The sequence below is a fragment of the Eptatretus burgeri genome, chromosome 2, assembly GCF_056783735.1.
Source record: "Eptatretus burgeri isolate ZD-2024b chromosome 2, Ebu_testis_v1, whole genome shotgun sequence".
NCBI lineage: Eukaryota > Metazoa > Chordata > Myxini > Myxiniformes > Myxinidae > Eptatretus > Eptatretus burgeri.
The window spans coordinates 4200757-4219137 of NC_140962.1; the positions used below are offsets into that span (position 1 = coordinate 4200757).

Here is an 18381-nt window from a genome sequence, read left to right on the forward strand (position 1 = left end):
GTGGTTGCTTGGGTGCGCAATGAAGAGGTGTGAGTGAGATGCAATGTTGGTGCATAGAGCAAGAAAGATAGGGCGCGAGTCAGTGGTCGCTCTAAAAAGAGCAGTTCTTCGAGCTTTGCCCTCGCTGATAACTCTTGTGCGTCCACAGTAGACGAGTTGGAAAAGAGAGAAAGAATGTGTGAGATTGAGAACTAACTATCTTCTACGATTGCTGATTTCGCCTCTTGCCCAATACTGCATCCATACTGCTTGGTCTGCTTCCTCAGCGTTCCATTCCATTTTGTTCCTTGCAGCTGCAAACATCCACGAACTGTGGAATAATTGCCCCATCCCGCAGCAACCACCACCACCTCTTTCGCTTCAGAGGCTCTCCTTGTAATTCTCTCCAGCCAAATAACTCACCCCCCCTCCCCCCGTGACCAGCATCCGTATTTAAAGGCCGCGTGGGAGGGAGAGGGAAATGGAGTTTGGGGGGGGGTCAATGCTGAATCCCCACCTCTTGTGGGAGTGGTTCCTGGGAACATGGGTATCACACACCACCCTCTTTCCTCTGAGTGGTCATTGGTCCAGACGCGCTCCGGTCCAGACGTCACCCTCTCCGTGAGGTTGCTGTACTGAAATCGCCTTCGTTTGTCCTCCAACTGTGCAGCGAACATCAGTTCCCGACTCAACATGGGGCCGACGTGCAGCAGTCACCATGTGTCGCTCGAACGCCCAGGATGGGCGTGAATGGCTTGCTGGATAGCAGGGCGGTACTTGTTGATAGAGGAACGTGAAGGAATAACAAGCGCACACTTGCACCTTGATGTGAAAGGCTCCGTTTGTAACGGTGCCAGACTTGGGTCCATGTGTGAACCAAAGGTGTCCGTGGGCGAGGCGAGATGATGGCCCCGAGGTGCAGGAAGGCAGTGGGTCGTGGTGAGACGAATGAGGTTGGTGTGATTGTGGAGTTGAAGCGTCGTCGTTGGGTGATAGCAATGTGGATCTGGAACAAGGCTGGAAAGGCGAGCTTGAATTGTGGTGTTTGAATGTAAATAAAGCCTGGTGTGTATTTGGAGCAGGCACACTGGTTATCTCTCGCATTGTGGTGAAGAAGGCTATTGTGGTGGAAATGGCAGTTTGGTTGTGATGAGCAGATTCAAACAGTTTTTGTCGTGCATATGCAAATTCGGCTGCTGGTCGCGTCTGCTCGGTTGTGCGAGTGGAGGATTGTGTGTCGAGAAGAAAATGGGGAAGAATGAGAAAAAAAACAAACCAATCCCTCACAACACATATTCCCTTTGTAACCTATCTGGAACAAGTAGTAACAAAACAACTACCTGGGGAACTGCTACATGTTGTGTGCCATTTCCTTGGGGTCTCAGTTCCCAGAACCGTCACAGTATATTTCCTGTATATACACAATGTCACAATATATTTCCATCACAATATATTTACTTTTATCTTCTAACTTCTTTGCTTTGTTTTTATCATTATTCTGCTGTGCCCCAACCTCCTTGACCACCCCTTTCTCCCTCAACTAGAAACTGGGCTACTTCAACCAGCAGTATGCAGAACAGTTGGAAATGAAAGAAACGCCAGTGGAGTACCTGCAACGATGTTTTAATCTGCCCTATCAAGATGCTCGAAAATGTTTGGGAAGATTTGGATTGGAGAGCCATGCACACACCCTCCTCATCGCAAAGTTGTCTGGTGATTATGCAGTATTATGGAGTCTGTCTCCCCCTATACCCCACCCATCCTCACCCTCTTCTCCGCACCACTCCTCAACCCCCCCAATCTCTCTTCCCACTCTCGTTTCCTCCCCTCACCCACCACCAACTCTCATTTTCCCGACCCTGACTCTCGTCTCCACTCTCCGCGCCAGACTCTCGTCTCCACTATCCGCGCCAGACTCTCGTCTCCACTCTCCGCGCCAGACTCTCGTCTCCACCCTCCGCGCCAGACTCTCGTCTCCACCCTCCGCGCCAGACTCTCGTCTCCACCCTCTGCGCCAGACTCTCGTCTCCACCCTCTGCGCCAGACTCTCGTCTCCACCCTCTGCGCCAGACTCTCGTCCCAACCCTCTGCGCCAGACTCTCGTCTCCACCCTCTGCACCAGACTCTCGTCTCCACCCTCTGCACCAGACTCTCGTCTCCACCCTCTGCACCAGACTCTCGTCTCCACCCTCTGCACCAGACTCTCGTCTCCACCCTCTGCACCAGACTCTCGTCTCCACCCTCTGCACCAGACTCTCGTCTCCACCCTCTGCACCAGACTCTCGTCTCCACCCTCTGCACCAGACTCTCGTCTCCACCCTCTGCACCAGACTCTCGTCTCCACCCTCTGCACCAGACTCTCGTCTCCACCCTCTGCACCAGACTCTCGTCTCCACCCTCTGCACCAGACTCTCATCTCGTCCCTCCCCACACGCCAGACTCGTCTCATCTCCCTTCCCTCCTCCCCTGGCTCTCGTTTCGTCTTCCCCCCCTACCCAGTCTCTCGTCTCGTATTCTCGTCTTCCTCCCAGGGCTGTCGTCTCATCTATTCTCCACCTCTCCAAACTCTCGCTGTCTTCACCCCCATTCCCCAGGCTCTCATCATGTCTCACCCCCCCTTTCCCCATGCTCTTGTCATGTCTCCCTCCCGTTCCCCGCGCTCTTGTCATGTCTCCTTCCGCTCCCCGGCCCCTTGTCGTGTGTTCCCCGGGCTCTTGTCGTTCCTCCCCCCCCCCAACCCATGATCTCATGTCATCTCCCCGCCCCGGGCTCTAGTCTCATACCCCTCCAACGACTCACGTTTCATCCCCTGCCCCCTCCATTGACTCATCTCGTCTAGTCTCCACCCCAGACTCTCACCTCGTCTCCCCCTGCCCCGACTCTCGTCTCATCTCGCACCCCCCAGACCCCAGACTCTTGTCTAATCTCGCCCCCAGACCCCAGACTCTCGTCTTATCCCCAGATCCCGACCCTCATCTTGCCCATGACTCTTGTCTCGTCTCCCCTCCCATGCTCTTGTCTTTCCCCCTCCACGACCTGGGCTCTCGTACCCCCCCTTCCCCATACCCCATCGTGTCCCCCCCCCCCATGAGAGCATCTCCTCTCCCCACCCCTGGGCTCTCAACTCCCCTCCCCCCTGACTCCCGTCTCATCTCCCTGCTCCCGACTCTCATCTTGTCTCGTCTCGTGCCTTCACTGTCAGAATCGAGCACTCAAGGTTGTATAGTCCTTTAGATTTGCACTGCAAGTGCACTCGTCCATTTGTCGAGAACATGATGAGGGATGATTCATCTGACCACATCACATTAGTGGTCTCCACTGCTTGGTAGTCCTCGGTCTTTGCACCACTGGACTCGTAAACGTGCATTTCCAGGTGTGAAGAGCGAGCGGTTTGTGCACTGCAACCCGACTATGGTATCCCGCTCTGTGGAGTTCTCGGTGGACTGTTTTTGATGAAAGTGGCTCCTCTTTATTGCCCCAGTTTGAAATTTACAATCAATTGCTCTGGAGTTGCTCACCTGCTTTACCTTTTACATCAAATTAATGCAGATATCACAATCCTAGAGTATGTTCTTCCACCCACTGTTACCCTTTGCTCATGATGTCTTTCCCTCGGAGTTCCGTGCCGACATCACCGTGGACACCGTTGCTCGTGAAACATCAGCAAATCATGCTGTCTTTGTCACTGAAGCTCCTAACGAACATGCCACTCTTCTTTCAAAGTCACTCAGGTCGCCTCTTGCAGCCATGCCTGCCATAATTATAGGTAACCAGACCTGTGCAGCATTTTTGTACATGACCCGAAGCATGCTGGGATGTTATTTGCTTGATTAACACATGGGCCACACCTTTGTGGAAGCTGTTTCTTTCAATATATTTGGTGTCCCTCATTTACAGGTGTTTCCATTTTTTGTCCATGACCTGGACATCATCTTCAGATATGTGACACTATTCCCTTTTTTTTTTTTTAATTTTCACAACAATAACTAGAAGGGCACTCGGTAGAGCACATACCTCCGCCCTGTAATGCCTGATCCACGAGAACATATCTGGCCCAATACATTTTTGAGATATCGTGCTATATATCGTTTTTTGAGCCCTATCTCTCAATGGTGAAGAATCACTTAAGAAATTGTAGTAGTCAGATCTGAATTCGGATCTTCAACAAAATCAAATCAGTTTGTCATGGTCACACACCCAACCTGCCCACCGAGTTTCATCCAAATCCGTCCAAAACTTTTTGAGATATCCTGTACACAAACAAGCAGACATAAAGGGGTGAAAACATAACCTCCTTCACCTTCAGTGGTGGACGTAAAATATACAAACAGATTGAACTGCATTTCACTCATTTATTCCACGTCCAATACAACACCTGCCATTGGCTGCATTGGGTGAGTGCAAGGACTAAAAATGCATGGGGTGATATAGTTAGGATTATTAGGGTTACGGTAAGCTATTAGGTGTGGTGCACTTTCACTACAGTAATAAATTATGTTAATTGGCAAGCAAGCCACAACTCAGAATTGGGTCAATCTTGTTTACCACCAATAGCACCTGGCAATGACTAATAGTCTGAGGCTTAGTGTAATCACTGTACCGGTCACTGTATTCACTTCCCGAAGCACGTATTATAAATGGTGATTGGCTTTTCTTTTTTTTACTCTGCATTGGCTTTGGGTTTTGCTTTTTCTCCAGGTGTTTCCTCACCTTCTGCTACCTCTTGCACTGCTGCTTCTACTGCCCCCATCCCCTGTACACCGATGCCTGCTGTACCAATAGGTGACAGGGTATCTAATGCTGAAGCCATGGTCCTTGCCTTCCTCGCACAGCATTCCCTACCATTCAGCCTTGCGCCTGAACTGTTAAGCCTGGCCAAAGCACTCAACCTGGATGCAAAGGCCCTTGGTCAGCTCACAATGGACAGGACATCTGCTTCCTACAAGCTTAGGTTTGGACTAGGACATACCGTACATCACCAGTTGATATCAGCACTGCAGAGGGAATACTTCTCTCTGAACATTGATGAGTCAACAAGCACAAACCATCAGAGGGTCTTGTGTGTCCTGGCCAGTTACTACAGCCCACTGCATAAGCAGGTCATAGTGCAGCATCTAGAGTCCCTTGTTGTGATCAAAGTGGACAGTGCCTCGTTGCACCAGGAACTGGTTGACTTGTTGAAGAAGTATGAGCTACTGTGTAAGAACTGCATATCCATCCTCATGGACTCCTGCTCAGTCATGCGGGGATCCAAGTCAGGAGTCGAAGTTCGCATCAGAGAAAACAATGCCCCACACATGTTGGACATAGATGGGGACTCCTGTCACCATGCTCACAATGCGTCCAAGAAGCTGAGCGACCCATTCGACAACTTTGCAGAGCGCATGCTCTCTGACATCTACAATGACTTCAAGTGGTCACCTGACTTAAAGCAGTTCTTGCAGGAAATCTGTGGGCTGGTTGGTGTCAGGTATACCATGCCAGAGCGGTATGTCAGTCACAGGTGGCTCTCTGTGTATGATGTCAGTGTTGACACTCTGCGGCTGTGGGATGCCTTTGTTGTCTTCTACTTTGGCTTCCTCTCTCAAGCTGATCGCACACACTCCTTGTCACGGGTTGTGGAGGTCTACCATCGCAGGCACTTAGACAAAAGCCAAGGAGAGAATATGCCAGATCCATGATGTTCTGAAGAAGAAGAATATGACCAAAGATGGCAAGGCACGAAAGGAGCGTATACTGCAGTGAGTCTTCCACAAGAAGAAATTGATGAGACCGATATTGATGTTATATACATCAGTGTTCCCGCTGCTGAAGAAGTACGTCCTCCTGTTTGAGATGAAGGCCCCACTGATCCACAAGCTCAATGACCAGCAGGTGGACCTTGTCCGAGAGTTTATGGCCTGCTTTGTCAAACCTGAGAAGCTGCCATCCTCAGGCAAGAGACTTCAGACCCTCGACCTGGATGAGAAAGCCAACCTGCTACAAGTGAAGAAGGTGTTTCTTGGAGTTGGTGTGTCTGAGATTGTCAACACTGCCCGTAGTGGAGATGGAGAAGTGCATGACTTCTTGCAGAGTGTGGAGAAGGCCTATGTGACATGTGGAAAGTACCTCCAGAAGAAAATGCCCCTGCATAATGCTGTCCTCAGAAGTGCCTCAGCAATTGATCCACTCAGCAGAGGGCACACTGTCAGCCAGGAGCAGCTCCTGAAGTTGCCATGCCTGGTGACAAATGTCCTTGAACCAGAGGAATGTGATGCCTTTGAACTGGAGGTTCGGAGTTTCCAGATCGACTCTAGTCTGCCACCAGCTCAGGAAGATGAGTCTGCTCGCATCGACGACTGGTGGACCAAGATCTTTGAAGGTGGAAAGTACCCCCTTCTCTCAAGAATGGTGAAGGCTCTGCTGTCCTGCTTCCATGCGCCACAAGTTGAGAGTGCCTTCAATCTCATGGGAGATGTCTTGGATGTCAGATCACACCAACTAAACATGGAGACCTACAGCGCAGTGATGGGTGTCAAGTACAATCTTCGATCATCAGGAAAAACTGCGGTGGAGTACTACAGTAGGACTGACAAACTGCACAGTCCCATAGACCGAGACCTGTGCAAGAACATGAGGGGAGCCTACAAAACCTTCAAGGCAGAACTGGCAGACAGGAGGGACAAAGAAGAAGAAAGAAGACGAGAAGTGGGTGCAGCTGCTCTCGGTAAGTTGACCAAGCGCAAGACCAAAGAACTGACTGAGAAGGCTGCAAAGAAGGCAAGACTTTCCCACCAACGTGCAAGCAAGAAAAAGCACAACCTGAACCAAAAGACAAAGAAGTGAACAATGTTCAGTGGTTAGGCGCCTGTCGACATTATCGACTCAAGAACTCAACAACTAGTGGATGCAACAGTGTTACCAATTGTGAACTTATTATACAAACTTTTAGTGCAACTTGTTATCAATTATTGTCAACTTGTTAGGCAAACTTATTATGCAACTTGGTATCAATTATTGTCCACTTATTATGCAACTTGGTATCAATTATTGTCCACTTATTATGCAACTTGGTATCAATTATTGTCAACTTTGTTTAATTTGCTAGAAAGACAATGAAAGAAGATTATCCTACAGATTGATTCATGATTTGTACAATGAATTTTGACAACAATTTACATTACAACATTGATTAATAATTTGCAAGATGAATTTCATGTCTTCAATGATTGTCTTCAGTGCTTTTACCCTGTTAACAAGGACAACACTATACACAATCCTCTTAAAAGGGACCAGGAAATGCAGTAGAATGCAGGTGAGAACACCTGGAACCTTTAGCGTTCGGGGGCCTGGGCGGCCCCCAAACCCCGGCCTAAAAAATTTTCCGCCTCGGCCCATCATTTTTTTTTCAGCTAATTTTTTTTAGACTCACTCTCATGCCTGATTTATAGCTGTGAATGCGATAACTCATAAACTGTTCGCCATATCGATTTGAAATTTGGGTCACACATGTGCCACCTGTAAAGGAAGAACCCTATTGATTTTGGGCGTGGCCGGATCCAAGATGGCCGACTGGGGCGGCCATCTTGAAAAAAATGTTTTTTGTAATAAATGGAAAACCGCTTATCTGATTTCAATTCGTTTTGGTTACTCCGTTCCTCACCCCAGGGGAACTTTTTCGAGATGATGACCAAATGGTGTCTTGTTTCCAATTCATCTCCCTCATTATCTGGAATATGTATGACCTTTTTCATTCAATGGCGGGGGATTCCCCATCTCTGATGGTATATTTTCCACTTAATTTCCACTGACAATGCTTCTATCCTGTGACGTTCCTCCTGCATGTCCTTCCAGGTGGGCAGAAAGCACGAGTACTTTTTGCAGAGCTTTCATGCAGACAGCCTGACATCCTCATTCTGGTGAGAATTTGGGGGAAAATGCAGAATATGAAACACAGAATATTTTGATGCTCTTCCAGCAGTTCTGCTCAACAGTATTTACTGTTCTTGATCATCTTTCTGAACGCATTGTGATTTATACCAGCTCCCACTACGAGCGCCATATATGTTACTTAGGATGCTATCATAGAATAGATTTTGTACTCCAATGAAATTGAATCGTTTCATGTTAGCTGTATTTGCAAATCCATGTGATAGGTTCTGTTAAATGGAAGAAACATAACATTTCCCAGTCTAATTTGGCTTTAAGAATTCATTTTATACTTTTGACGACCCAGAAATACTTTGATTTACATGTTTACCAAACTGCAGGCTCGTGTTCCGATTCGTGCTCTGCAGTGTTCAAAACGTAACATTCAATTAGAATCAAGTTGTTCCTTGACCATAGACGATTCAATTTCAATGGAGTACAAAATCTATTCTATGATGCTGTGCTGTCCTACTTGGTACATTTTTACTGTTCATGTCTGAACTTTTTTCAGTCCAGAATTTCCATTTTCACTTCCCTTGTCTTTCTTTTATTTTGCTTGGTATCTTACACCAATACCTGTATACATATAATTTACCTGCATATGTACTCCACATGTGCGAAGCGAAATGTGGGTTGAAGCAATTGGTTCACTTTGTCTGTCTGTATGTCTGTCTGCCTACAGACGTCGGTCTATGATCAAGGAACAACTTGATTCCAATTGAATTTTATGTTTTCAACACTGCAGAGCACGAATCGGAACACGAGCCTGCAGTTTAGTATTAATTTGGCTCTGAATTTGGCAAATTGTACGGAATCTCGTCCCGATCACACATGCGCAGAGAAGAGAGACAATTGTTTTACTCTGTCTGCCTGTCTGGCATTCAAAATTGAAAATCATTCCAAACAGGAAATTACTGTCTTTTTTAACCAAATTGCGAAACTGGAACGCAAACCCGTTTGCTAACAGGAAATTACTAGCGACGTCATAAAGGACACAAACAACAGGCACGGATAAGTAATGTACGTGTTAAATAAGGTTGTGTAAAAGACACAACATCAATGGCAGCAAACCTCCAAAATGTTTTTCCTCCAGCCTTTAAAATCTTTATTTTATTTCAATTGAATTTTATACAGTACTTGAACACTGGAGAACACAAATCACTTTATTGGTGCTTTCAAAAGCCTTCCCTTTAGCAGTCAGTACTTGGACAAAATATCCTGCCAGCCCTGTTGATCTTTACGTCATCATGCCCAATCAAATTTGCCACTCGTTTTCTCAGACAAAATGGCACCTCGTAGGAAGTTGTAGATAGTGCTCGGAAACTCAACAAGCAAGAGTTTCAAAAGACCCTTTCCACATCTTTTTTTTTCCTCTCTCTCTTTCTCAAGACTTTGGGTTAAGGTGTTCTATTTACTCTCGAGGTTAAATTGGAAACGGAGCTTGGACTTTGTATGATAGCCAGGCTAACCTTTTTGAATTGTAACATATGTTTTTCTGTTACCTTTCTGTAGGATGAACCAACCAACAATTTGGACATTGAATCAATAGATGCATTGGCAGATGCCATCAATGACTACAAAGGAGGTATGCCACTGCTGGTGACACCACCACCTATGCCTTAATGTGTGTGCACCACTACATCTTCCTTGACTATCACACCTACTGGCATTGTACCTCATTGCCTAGCATGTTCCTTCTCCCACTTTTCCCCTTACAAATGCCCCCACCCATACCCAGCTTTTCCTCAAATGTGTGCCCTCTTCTCCCCACCCCACGCATCTCCTTCCATCTTTTTTTTTTATTATTATTATGTTTTTTTAACCCACATTATTTTGCTTGCTTCATTTGTATTATTGTATGTTGTGGTGTTGGTCCTGCTAAAGTTTATATCTTCATATTTTCGTCGATGCAGGTGTGGTTGTGGTGAGCCATGATGCCCGTTTGCTAACAGAGACTACATGCACACTCTGGGTTGTTGAGAAAAATGGAGTGGCACAAGTTGACGGCGATTTCTATGACTATCGGAATGAAGTTCTGGACGCCTTGGGGGAGAAGAATGCATCCGAACGAAAATTATGAAAAGCCAAGATGCAAATGAATGCCTTTCTCATTGTCTGAAAACTTGGTGGTGGGGGAATGAAAGTTTGATTTGGTAATGAACATGTTGCAAGGACAATAAAAAAAACAAGTGCAAGTGTCATTTCACTGTGGCTGTAACCATGAGAACTTGCAACCATTTCAGTGAAAGGGAAGAGTGGGTTATTTGTAGTGTATTTGAGACAAAAAAAGAGATGTACTGCTGTGGGAAATAATGTTGGTGGAAATGATGGAAAATAAATTAATTGGAGCGTAAATTGTAAATTCTTAAAAGCCTAATTGTTACACGAATAAGAATCATGAATCGGTGTTTTGTCCACGCCTCACACGCGGATGCAAAAATAGTTGTGATAGTACAATTATTTTCACCAATTCTGCAATATTAGGAATAAATCTTTAAAATTATCATATTTTGCTCTGTTATAATAATCAGTATCTGCACAGAGATGCACTCTGGGGATGTTTGAAAGTAAAAATGAGTTTTTGAAACATATTTTGTATTTGATTGAATCAGTTGCTCTTAGTCATCATCGTACGTAAGCAGCACATGGCTGTGGGTTAGCCTCAGTTCTTGCAGGGGTGTACATCTTCGTACGGCCCACTGAAGGTTAAAGCAGGAATTTGGATTTGGCATTGGTGCCGGTTAAAGCTCGCCTGCTCTTTACTCAGGACACCGCTGGATAATTAACTTCCACCAAATAATGCTGGTAGATGGGACGCCCAGTTCAACATCCATCTGAGGGCGGCACACATATTTATGCCTCACCTTGGCTGCAAAACACCAGAATGCCGGTTTATCGCTTGGTCGGGATACAAACACAGGTGAAACAGCTCAGAGGTGAGTGCACACACGTCTTATTATCTTGCCAGCCCGGTTGCTTTTCTGACAAATTTTCATTTTCAAACACCGAATCGATGGTGCATCTTTGTGGAAATACTTAAAATAATTGATAACACATCAAGGTGTGAGCATTTAAAACCTTATTAATGATGTTGCAGTCCTGGTTAAAATAGTTCAGTAATATTTTAATGTTACACATTCTCTGCCATAAAAACCGAATATGTGATTGTTGTTGATGGGATTTATTTGTGACATCATAGGGAGCAGATGAGGTGCAAACCTGTGGCAGAGATTAATGTTAAATAATTAAATGTCCATTTCATTTAACCTAATTACATAATGATTACATAATGTCACCTAATTACATAATGTAGCATTGTGCCGAATGTTACTTCCACATTGGATCCTTATGTGAAAACTATCTCAACACCCCTTATGTCTACCTTCATCCACAATAATCACCTAATTTCAATCGTTGTCACGTTGACCATGAGCATTCAGACCTGAGCCTGTGAAATGCCCGAATCGGCACCTGTTCCAACTCTGTCTTGGCAAGGTTTCAACGTGACAATCTATGACATCCCAGAAATGCTCAATTGGATTTAAATATTGCGAGGTGGCAGGCCAGGGTGTCATGACATTAACATTGGCATTCAAAAGAACATTCCTTGTTCGAATGGCCCTCTGTGCAGGAGCATTATCATGCATGAAGATGATTCCTGGACCATGTTGTTGAAGGGTTTGAAACGCATCCTTTAAGATATCTCATTAATATATCGATCTGTCATCAGATTGCCATGGATGTGGATCAGGTTGGTGCGAAAGGTTTCAGCAATACAACCACACATCATGACACTTCATTGTCCAAAATTTATGGCTTCCCGGAAACATGAGCATATTGCTCATTGCATCTTCTGGAGACCTGTGCACGGCAGTCATGCCTTTTAAGGAGAAAGCTGAATTTGTCACTAAACATAACACTTGCCCGTTGTCTCCATGTCCATTGGGCATGCTGATTTGACCACTGGCAAAGTGTGCTTGGATGTGTTGCGGTTCAAGTCTTCGAAGCTAAATAGTAAATGGTGACAGAGATGCCTCAAGATGTTGTTGACACTTATCCTGTGAGGTCAAGGGAGTGTGTTTGGAGCGCTATAGCCAGTTTGAAACTTATTGCTTAGGTTGGATCATGTAAATTTATTGGTCCTGAAAGAGAGAAAGTTATCCTGGGGCATCCACGTCTTAGCATATCTCTTGTTGATCAAGTGGCTTGATGGTGTCTTCTGAGGCCAGAAATAGGTTCTCTCCTCACATCAGAGCTTTACAACATGGCTCATGGAACATCCTACTTGAAGGTGTCCAATGATGAGAATTCCTGTCATTTTATGAAAGACGCGGCATTGAAATGGATTGTTCCCCACACACGTGAAGCAGTTGGTTCATGTTTTCTGTCTGTCTCTGCCGACAAACGTCAGTTTATGATCAAGGAACTACTTAAGAACATGAATCGGAACACAAACCTGTAGTTTAGCAGTACTTTGGCTCTAAATTTGGTGAATTGTACGGAATCTCATCCGGATCACGCATGCGCAGAGGAGTCAGATGATATTTTCAGTCTGTCAGTCAAACGAAATTGAAAAGTCATTCCAAACAGGAAGCTTACTGTTGAGGACATCATAAAGGACACAAACACCAGTCACTAGTAACTAATTTAAAGTGCTATAAAAGATGCTGCATCAACGGTGGTAAACTTCCAAAAAAAAAAAACATTCTACAACCTTTAAACTCTTTATGTTATTTGAATTGAACTATATCCTTGCACACTGTAGAACACAAATCACCTTCTTGTCACTTTCAAAACCCTTTAGTTTAGCAGTACTTGGACAAAATTTCACAGCGTTTTACATCTTCTCGACCAATCAAATTTGCCACTTGCAGACACTTCCAATGTGTTTTTTTTATTTTTATTTTCTCAAGACTGCGTGGAGTTGGGTATTCTATGAATTTTCCAGTTAAAGAATGTAATCAGTATATTTTTTGGGATGATCCATATGCTGGTGTTACAGAAAGGCTTCCTAATTTGCTCAGAATGCTTCATGCCAGCTCGAAAAATCTCAGGATGAATGCGTTGCACGTGCTGAACGATTATTGCTTGAGGCAACTACGCCACGTGGAAACTTACAATCAGTTGTTCTACACATCCCTCGTGCCAAAGAGGTACTTGAAATTAACTCCGGAACAGTCTTTCAATAATTACATTTTCAATCATACATGTTTGGTTTTGTTTTTTTTTATGGTTGAAGAGTGTGTACTACACAATACTTGTTTTTTTTTTAACATATTGGGATCTTAAAATATATGACACTTGATCAGCCTTCAAAGCATTTTTTAAAGTATTATATATGCATATAATTTCAGCAGAGGTTGTGAGTTGGGGGAGGGATAGATGTAGATTGGGGGGGGGGGCATAACTGTTGTAAAAATATACATTTTATGTGGCATATGTAGATTTTCCAAAACCTGGTGCAGATTTAGTTTTCTGGACCACCTGGTGATTCAGAACAGTCAATGTTCATGTGCAGGTCTAATTTGGAAGTGTGCATAGATCCTTGCATTTATCACTTGCACCGTTTCCTTGCACAGGAAGGAAAATGCTCTCCAGAGCACTATTTAATAATCTTCCTTTCAAACTGTTGCTTTTGATGAGGCTGATATTAAAAGCACCCAGATTTCGTACACGTACTGATTTTTTTTTTCTTTGCCTAAGAAATTTTCACTTCTTTCTGATGCAGCACAAGGCTGCTGTGTGGCATCATTGTCTGAGGGTGTTGCTGTGCTGCTGATGCAATGCCCGCTGTTAACAGTAAGCTGGTACTCATTTTGCCGACCTCGAAAGGATGACAGGCCGAGTCATCCCACCCGGTGTTATTTCAACAGAACGACATGCTTGAACTCAAGACCCTAAGATCTTAAGCCACCCACCTTAACCGTTCAGCCAACACCAGACACGGTGAGAAGAAATTTCCACTGTTAAAGTCAAACAGTTACTTTGGTAACTCCCTTTATTTGGAGAAAAGCCTTTGGGATATTTATTTGTTTACCAGCAGGGACCTGCAGAAATTCCACATAATAAGTCCTCAAACCCCCTCCCAACCCCAAGTCCTCAACTTCCTCGGCCAACCCCAAGTTCTCAATTCCTCCTGCTAATTCCAAGTCCTCAACCCCCACCAAACCTAAGTCCTCACCCCAACCACACGCAAGTCCACCAACCCCCTTTTCCCAACTCTCTTCCCTCCCACCTCAATTCCCAACCCCCTCCCTCAAAGCCTCAATTCCCTCTCCCAACTCTGCACAGCCACTCCGGCTCTCTGTTCTTCCCTCCCCCTTCTTCGAATCTCAACTCCAAACCACAAGTATACAACCCCCCCTCCCTGCCGAGCATTAACCCCCCTCTCCCATCTCTATCCTTTCTTTGCCCCACCCAAACTCTGTCAAAAATAGGACATCACATACTTTTCACATTAGCATGAACAGTAGGATGGCTCAACAAAATTATCATTACGTGGAACCAAATTTGGCACAAAGTTTTCTTGGGTCCTACTGACGAATTTTAGCCTTGGAGCTCTTTTATATTTTTCCCATAACTCCTGCAGTGCAGGAAAATTCAAGATGGCCACCAATTTTGAATATTTTTCCAATAATTTTGAAGCTGCAGGCCATAATGAATTGACTTTTTGATCTGTACCCACATTTGGGGGGACAGAGGTTATGATGGTTCATGAAAGTACAGCTGCATGTAGGAATGACATGGAGAATAAGAGTACCACATTTATGTACTGGACCCAGATAATGAGCTTTGAGACTCTTATACTCCTATTTGTTAGGGCTCATAGGAAAAATAATTTTGCTTTGCAAGTTGAAGTGTTGCTGCTCTTGCACATCCTGCCTCTGCCCTTTTCACCTTATCATTTGTGCTAGGTCATCTTCCATCTGCTTGGAAATCCTCCGACATCAATGCATTACATTAAAAGGGTGCAAAAACTGATCCCCTTAACAAGACACCAATCGGCTTACTTCCAATCATCAGCAAGGTCATGGAATCCATCATCGCAGTTGATATCAAATCCTTCCTTTGCTTCAACAACCTCATCTCAGATCAACATTTTAGATTCAGATCAGGTCACTCCACCTTGGACATCCTGCTTCTCCTCACCCAACAATGGTCAGACATGAGATCAGGGCAGTCTCTCTGGACATATCTTGTGCTTTTGATACAATCTGGCATCCTGTCTTACTCTCCAAACTGTCTGCCCATGGCATCAAAGGCCAACTCCACAAATGGCTTACTGACTTCCTCTACTCTCATCGACAACATGTGCTACTCAACGGAATCTTTTCATCTCCTCTCCCTGTCAAAGCTGGAGTGCCCCCAAGTCAAAGCTGGAGTGTTCTGAGCCCAGTCATTTTCCTGATCTTCATGAATGATCTTTCTGACTCTTGAAAATCCTCTTTATCTATTTGCTGATGACTCCACCCTCTGCCATGACATCACTCATCCTTTCTCTTTTTCTTTTTCTTCCTCTTTTTCTTTCTCTCTTTCTTTCTCTCTTTCTTTCTCTCTTTCTTTCTCTCTTTCTCTTTTTCTCTCTCTTTCTTTCTCTTTCTCTCTCTTTTTCTCTTCCTTTTTCCCTTTCTTTCTCCCTCTTTTCTCTTCCTTTTTCTCTTCCTTTTTCTCTTTCTTTCTCTCTTCCTTTTTCTCTTCCTTTCTCTCTCTTTTTCTCTCTTCCTTTTTCTCTTCCTTTTTCTCTTTCTTTTTCTCTTTCTCCTTTTTCTCTTTCTTTCTCTCTTTCTCTCTTCTTTCTTTCTCTCTTTCTCTTTCTCTTTCTTTCTCTCTTTCTCTCTCTCTCTCTCTCTCTTTCTTTCTCTCTCTTTCTCTCTCCTGCTCTCTTTCTCTTTCTTTTCTTTCTCTCTCTTTTTCTTTCTTTCTTTCTCTTTCTTTCTTTTTCTTTCTTTTTCTTTCTTTCTTTCTTTCTCTCTTTCTTTTTCTTTCTCTCTTTCTTTTTCTTTCTCTCTTTCTCTCTCTTTTTCTCTTTCTTTCTCTCTTTCTTTTTCTTTTCTCTTCCTTTTTCTCTTTCTTTTCTCTTCCTTTTTCTCTTTCTTTTCTCTTCCTTTTTCTCTTTCTCTTTCTCTTTCTCTTTCTCTTTCCCCTGGTGAAGACGACCACCTTAAGAAAAGGATACCTCTTCATTATAATCAAAAGCAGTAGGATGAGAGGAGAAAAATAAGTGAGGATTGGGAAAAGAATAGAAGCGGAGGGAGAAGGAAGGAAGAGAGATGGAGAAGGGGATGCAAAAGAGTTAAGCATGAGGAAGGGGGAGGGGTAGTTGAGAGAGGAGGAGTAGGGGGACTAGTGAGAGGAGTGGAGGGAGAGAGAGGAGGTGTGGGAGAGAGAGAGGGATTGGGAGAGAAAGAGAAGAGGAGTGGGAGGCAGAGACAGAGGGAAGAGGAGGGGTGGGTGTGGAAAGAGAGAGGGTGAGATAAGGAGTGAGAGGAGAGATTGGTGAAAAATAGTATGAGGAGGGGGTAGGGGGGAGAGAGTTAGAGAAGTAGTCAAGAGAGTGAGAGGAGGAGTCAGGGAGAAAGAGAAAGAGAGATTGAATCTCGTCATTCTAGTAGTTAAGTGAAAAGAAGAAAGATCATGAGCCTCTTTTGGTGTTTGCCATTGTTCTTTCATTTTTCCAGAATGTCCCTCGACTCCACCTTCCAATATCCCTCTTCCCCTGCACCCCACCCCTCCCCCCTTTCTCAAGACGAAGTCCATCACTATAGTTTAATGCTGCCACCGTGCACCAGAGGGGACAGGTATGTGTGGCAAGTAGGGAAGGGAGCTGTTTGGGTTTTAACTCCATCTCTCGACACCGCCTCTTTCAGTTCAGCAAACAAGCTATTTCTGTTTGCAGAACACCAGTATGGAGACAAAATCCTCCGTCACGTCTTCAGTCACATTATAAAAATGACAGTAAACAACATATGGACAGAAGACATTTCGATGTGATTTTAAGCCAATACTGTACACCATATTGCAAATCATATAACGTCCCCTAACCCACATAATCAAACCAATAAAATGTGTCTTGTTATTTAATTGACCTCTTATTGTGCTGCTTAGGAGGAGTGTAAATATGTTTCCAGGTCAATGAGGGCTTCGTTATTGTGGTGTGAAACAGGAATTGGTGTTGTGGTTAATTAAGTATCTTGTAATTTGCACATGACGGTGAAACATCAATCTTTGCGTAAGCCGATCACTGTTTATATTTAAGTACAGTTTTGTACACTTTTCATTCTTATCGTAACTCCATTCTCAAAACATGGCATCAAGTTCATCAAGTGGTACTTGGTTATTATAAACTTTGAACTAACTTGACCACCTTTCATGAAATCAGTGATTCTCCTGATTTGTGTGGACCCCACTTGTTCACGTCACACGTCACATTAACTTTGGGCCCGTTTTATTAGATGCATCTATTGAAAGATAATTTCATTCATGTCCGAATCTACATCTGGCCTATCACCAGTGGGATGCAAAACATAAACTGTTCAGCCTGGCGGAGATATGCGCTCTACTGAGTGCCCTGATGGTCTTCGAATGTGGAATCAACATGGACTTTTGTTTTGCTGTCATTGTATTGAACTTGTGACAAATGTTAAACTGAATTGGGAGATTTCAAATCTATCTCCAGAAAGATGTATTATTGTCGCTATTAATGTGAATAACACGTCATTGTTTTGTAGTCGTATCTGTTGTTTTGTGCCCCCCACCCCATTCAAGCTCTCCTTCTATGTGAGAGCCAAGTTTAGTTGCACAAATGTATCTATTAATGGAAGCAGACGAACGTTCTATATTTAGTTCGCAGAGCCGTTGGTCAACGGGGCGACCCGAGCAGCTTGAACCGACTCAACGTTTGGGGAAACTTCAACTTATTGTCCTCATTCATGTAAGTTTGAAAAGTCTCGTTACCTCCACTACCGAAGGTAGACAGACGGGGGGTTATGTTTTCACCTCCGTCTGTCTGTGCTTGCTTGTATGTTTGTATGTGGTCACGGTATCTCAAAAAGTTGTGGACGGATTCGGACGAAACTTGGGAGACATGTTGTGTGTATCATGATTCATGAGGACGAATCGATTCGATTTTGATGAAGATCTGAATATGGATCTGGACACGAGAATTATTTAATTATTCAACTGATTCTTCATCATTGAGAGATTGGGCCACAAATGATATGTAGCACGATATTTGAAAAATGTATGGACGAGTTGGGGAGGTGAGAATAACAAGCCGATTGGATTTTGGTTAAGATCAAGATCTCGTCTATCAATGGCAGACAAAACGTACACTGTTCAGCCTGGTGGAGGGACGTGCTCCACAGTGCTGTTCCGTTTTCAATGTGTGACAAAATGGCCAAAGAATTCTTATGATGATCTTTTTAATGGTTCCACCGAAAGAGTGGATCACCAGTCGGTGTTCATCACCTGTATGAAAGTGAATCTGGAATTTTA

At 44.3% G+C, this 18381-nt stretch overlaps 2 protein-coding genes and 1 long non-coding RNA gene across 6 annotated transcripts in view; 2 read left to right on the top strand and 1 right to left on the bottom strand.

Annotated features, from left to right (window-relative positions):
- The window catches only part of ABCF1 (ATP binding cassette subfamily F member 1), a 130890-nt gene extending 120412 nt beyond the window's left edge, over positions 1–10478 (top strand). For all 3 annotated transcript variants that reach the window (XM_085861197.1, XM_085861191.1, XM_085861201.1), the window contains 4 exons: positions 1524–1692; positions 7813–7877; positions 9400–9472; positions 9801–10478. In XM_085861197.1, the coding sequence (XP_085717323.1) occupies positions 1524–1692; positions 7813–7877; positions 9400–9472; positions 9801–9967 (474 nt within the window). In that variant the 3' untranslated portion in view covers positions 9968–10478. The remainder of the gene's footprint in view (positions 1–1523; positions 1693–7812; positions 7878–9399; positions 9473–9800) is intronic.
- The window catches only part of LOC147031288 (uncharacterized), a 153406-nt gene that overhangs the window by 14938 nt on the left and 120087 nt on the right, over positions 1–18381 (bottom strand). The window lies entirely within an intron of this gene.
- The window catches only part of LOC147031289 (uncharacterized), an 83500-nt gene continuing 82805 nt past the window's right edge, over positions 17687–18381 (top strand). Inside the window, exon 1 of one of the 2 annotated variants that reach the window (XM_085861209.1) lies at positions 17687–17818. In XM_085861209.1, coding sequence (XP_085717335.1) covers positions 17690–17818 — 129 coding nt within the window. In that variant the 5' untranslated portion in view covers positions 17687–17689. The remainder of the gene's footprint in view (positions 17819–18381) is intronic. The other variant, XM_085861214.1, reaches the window with a different exon arrangement.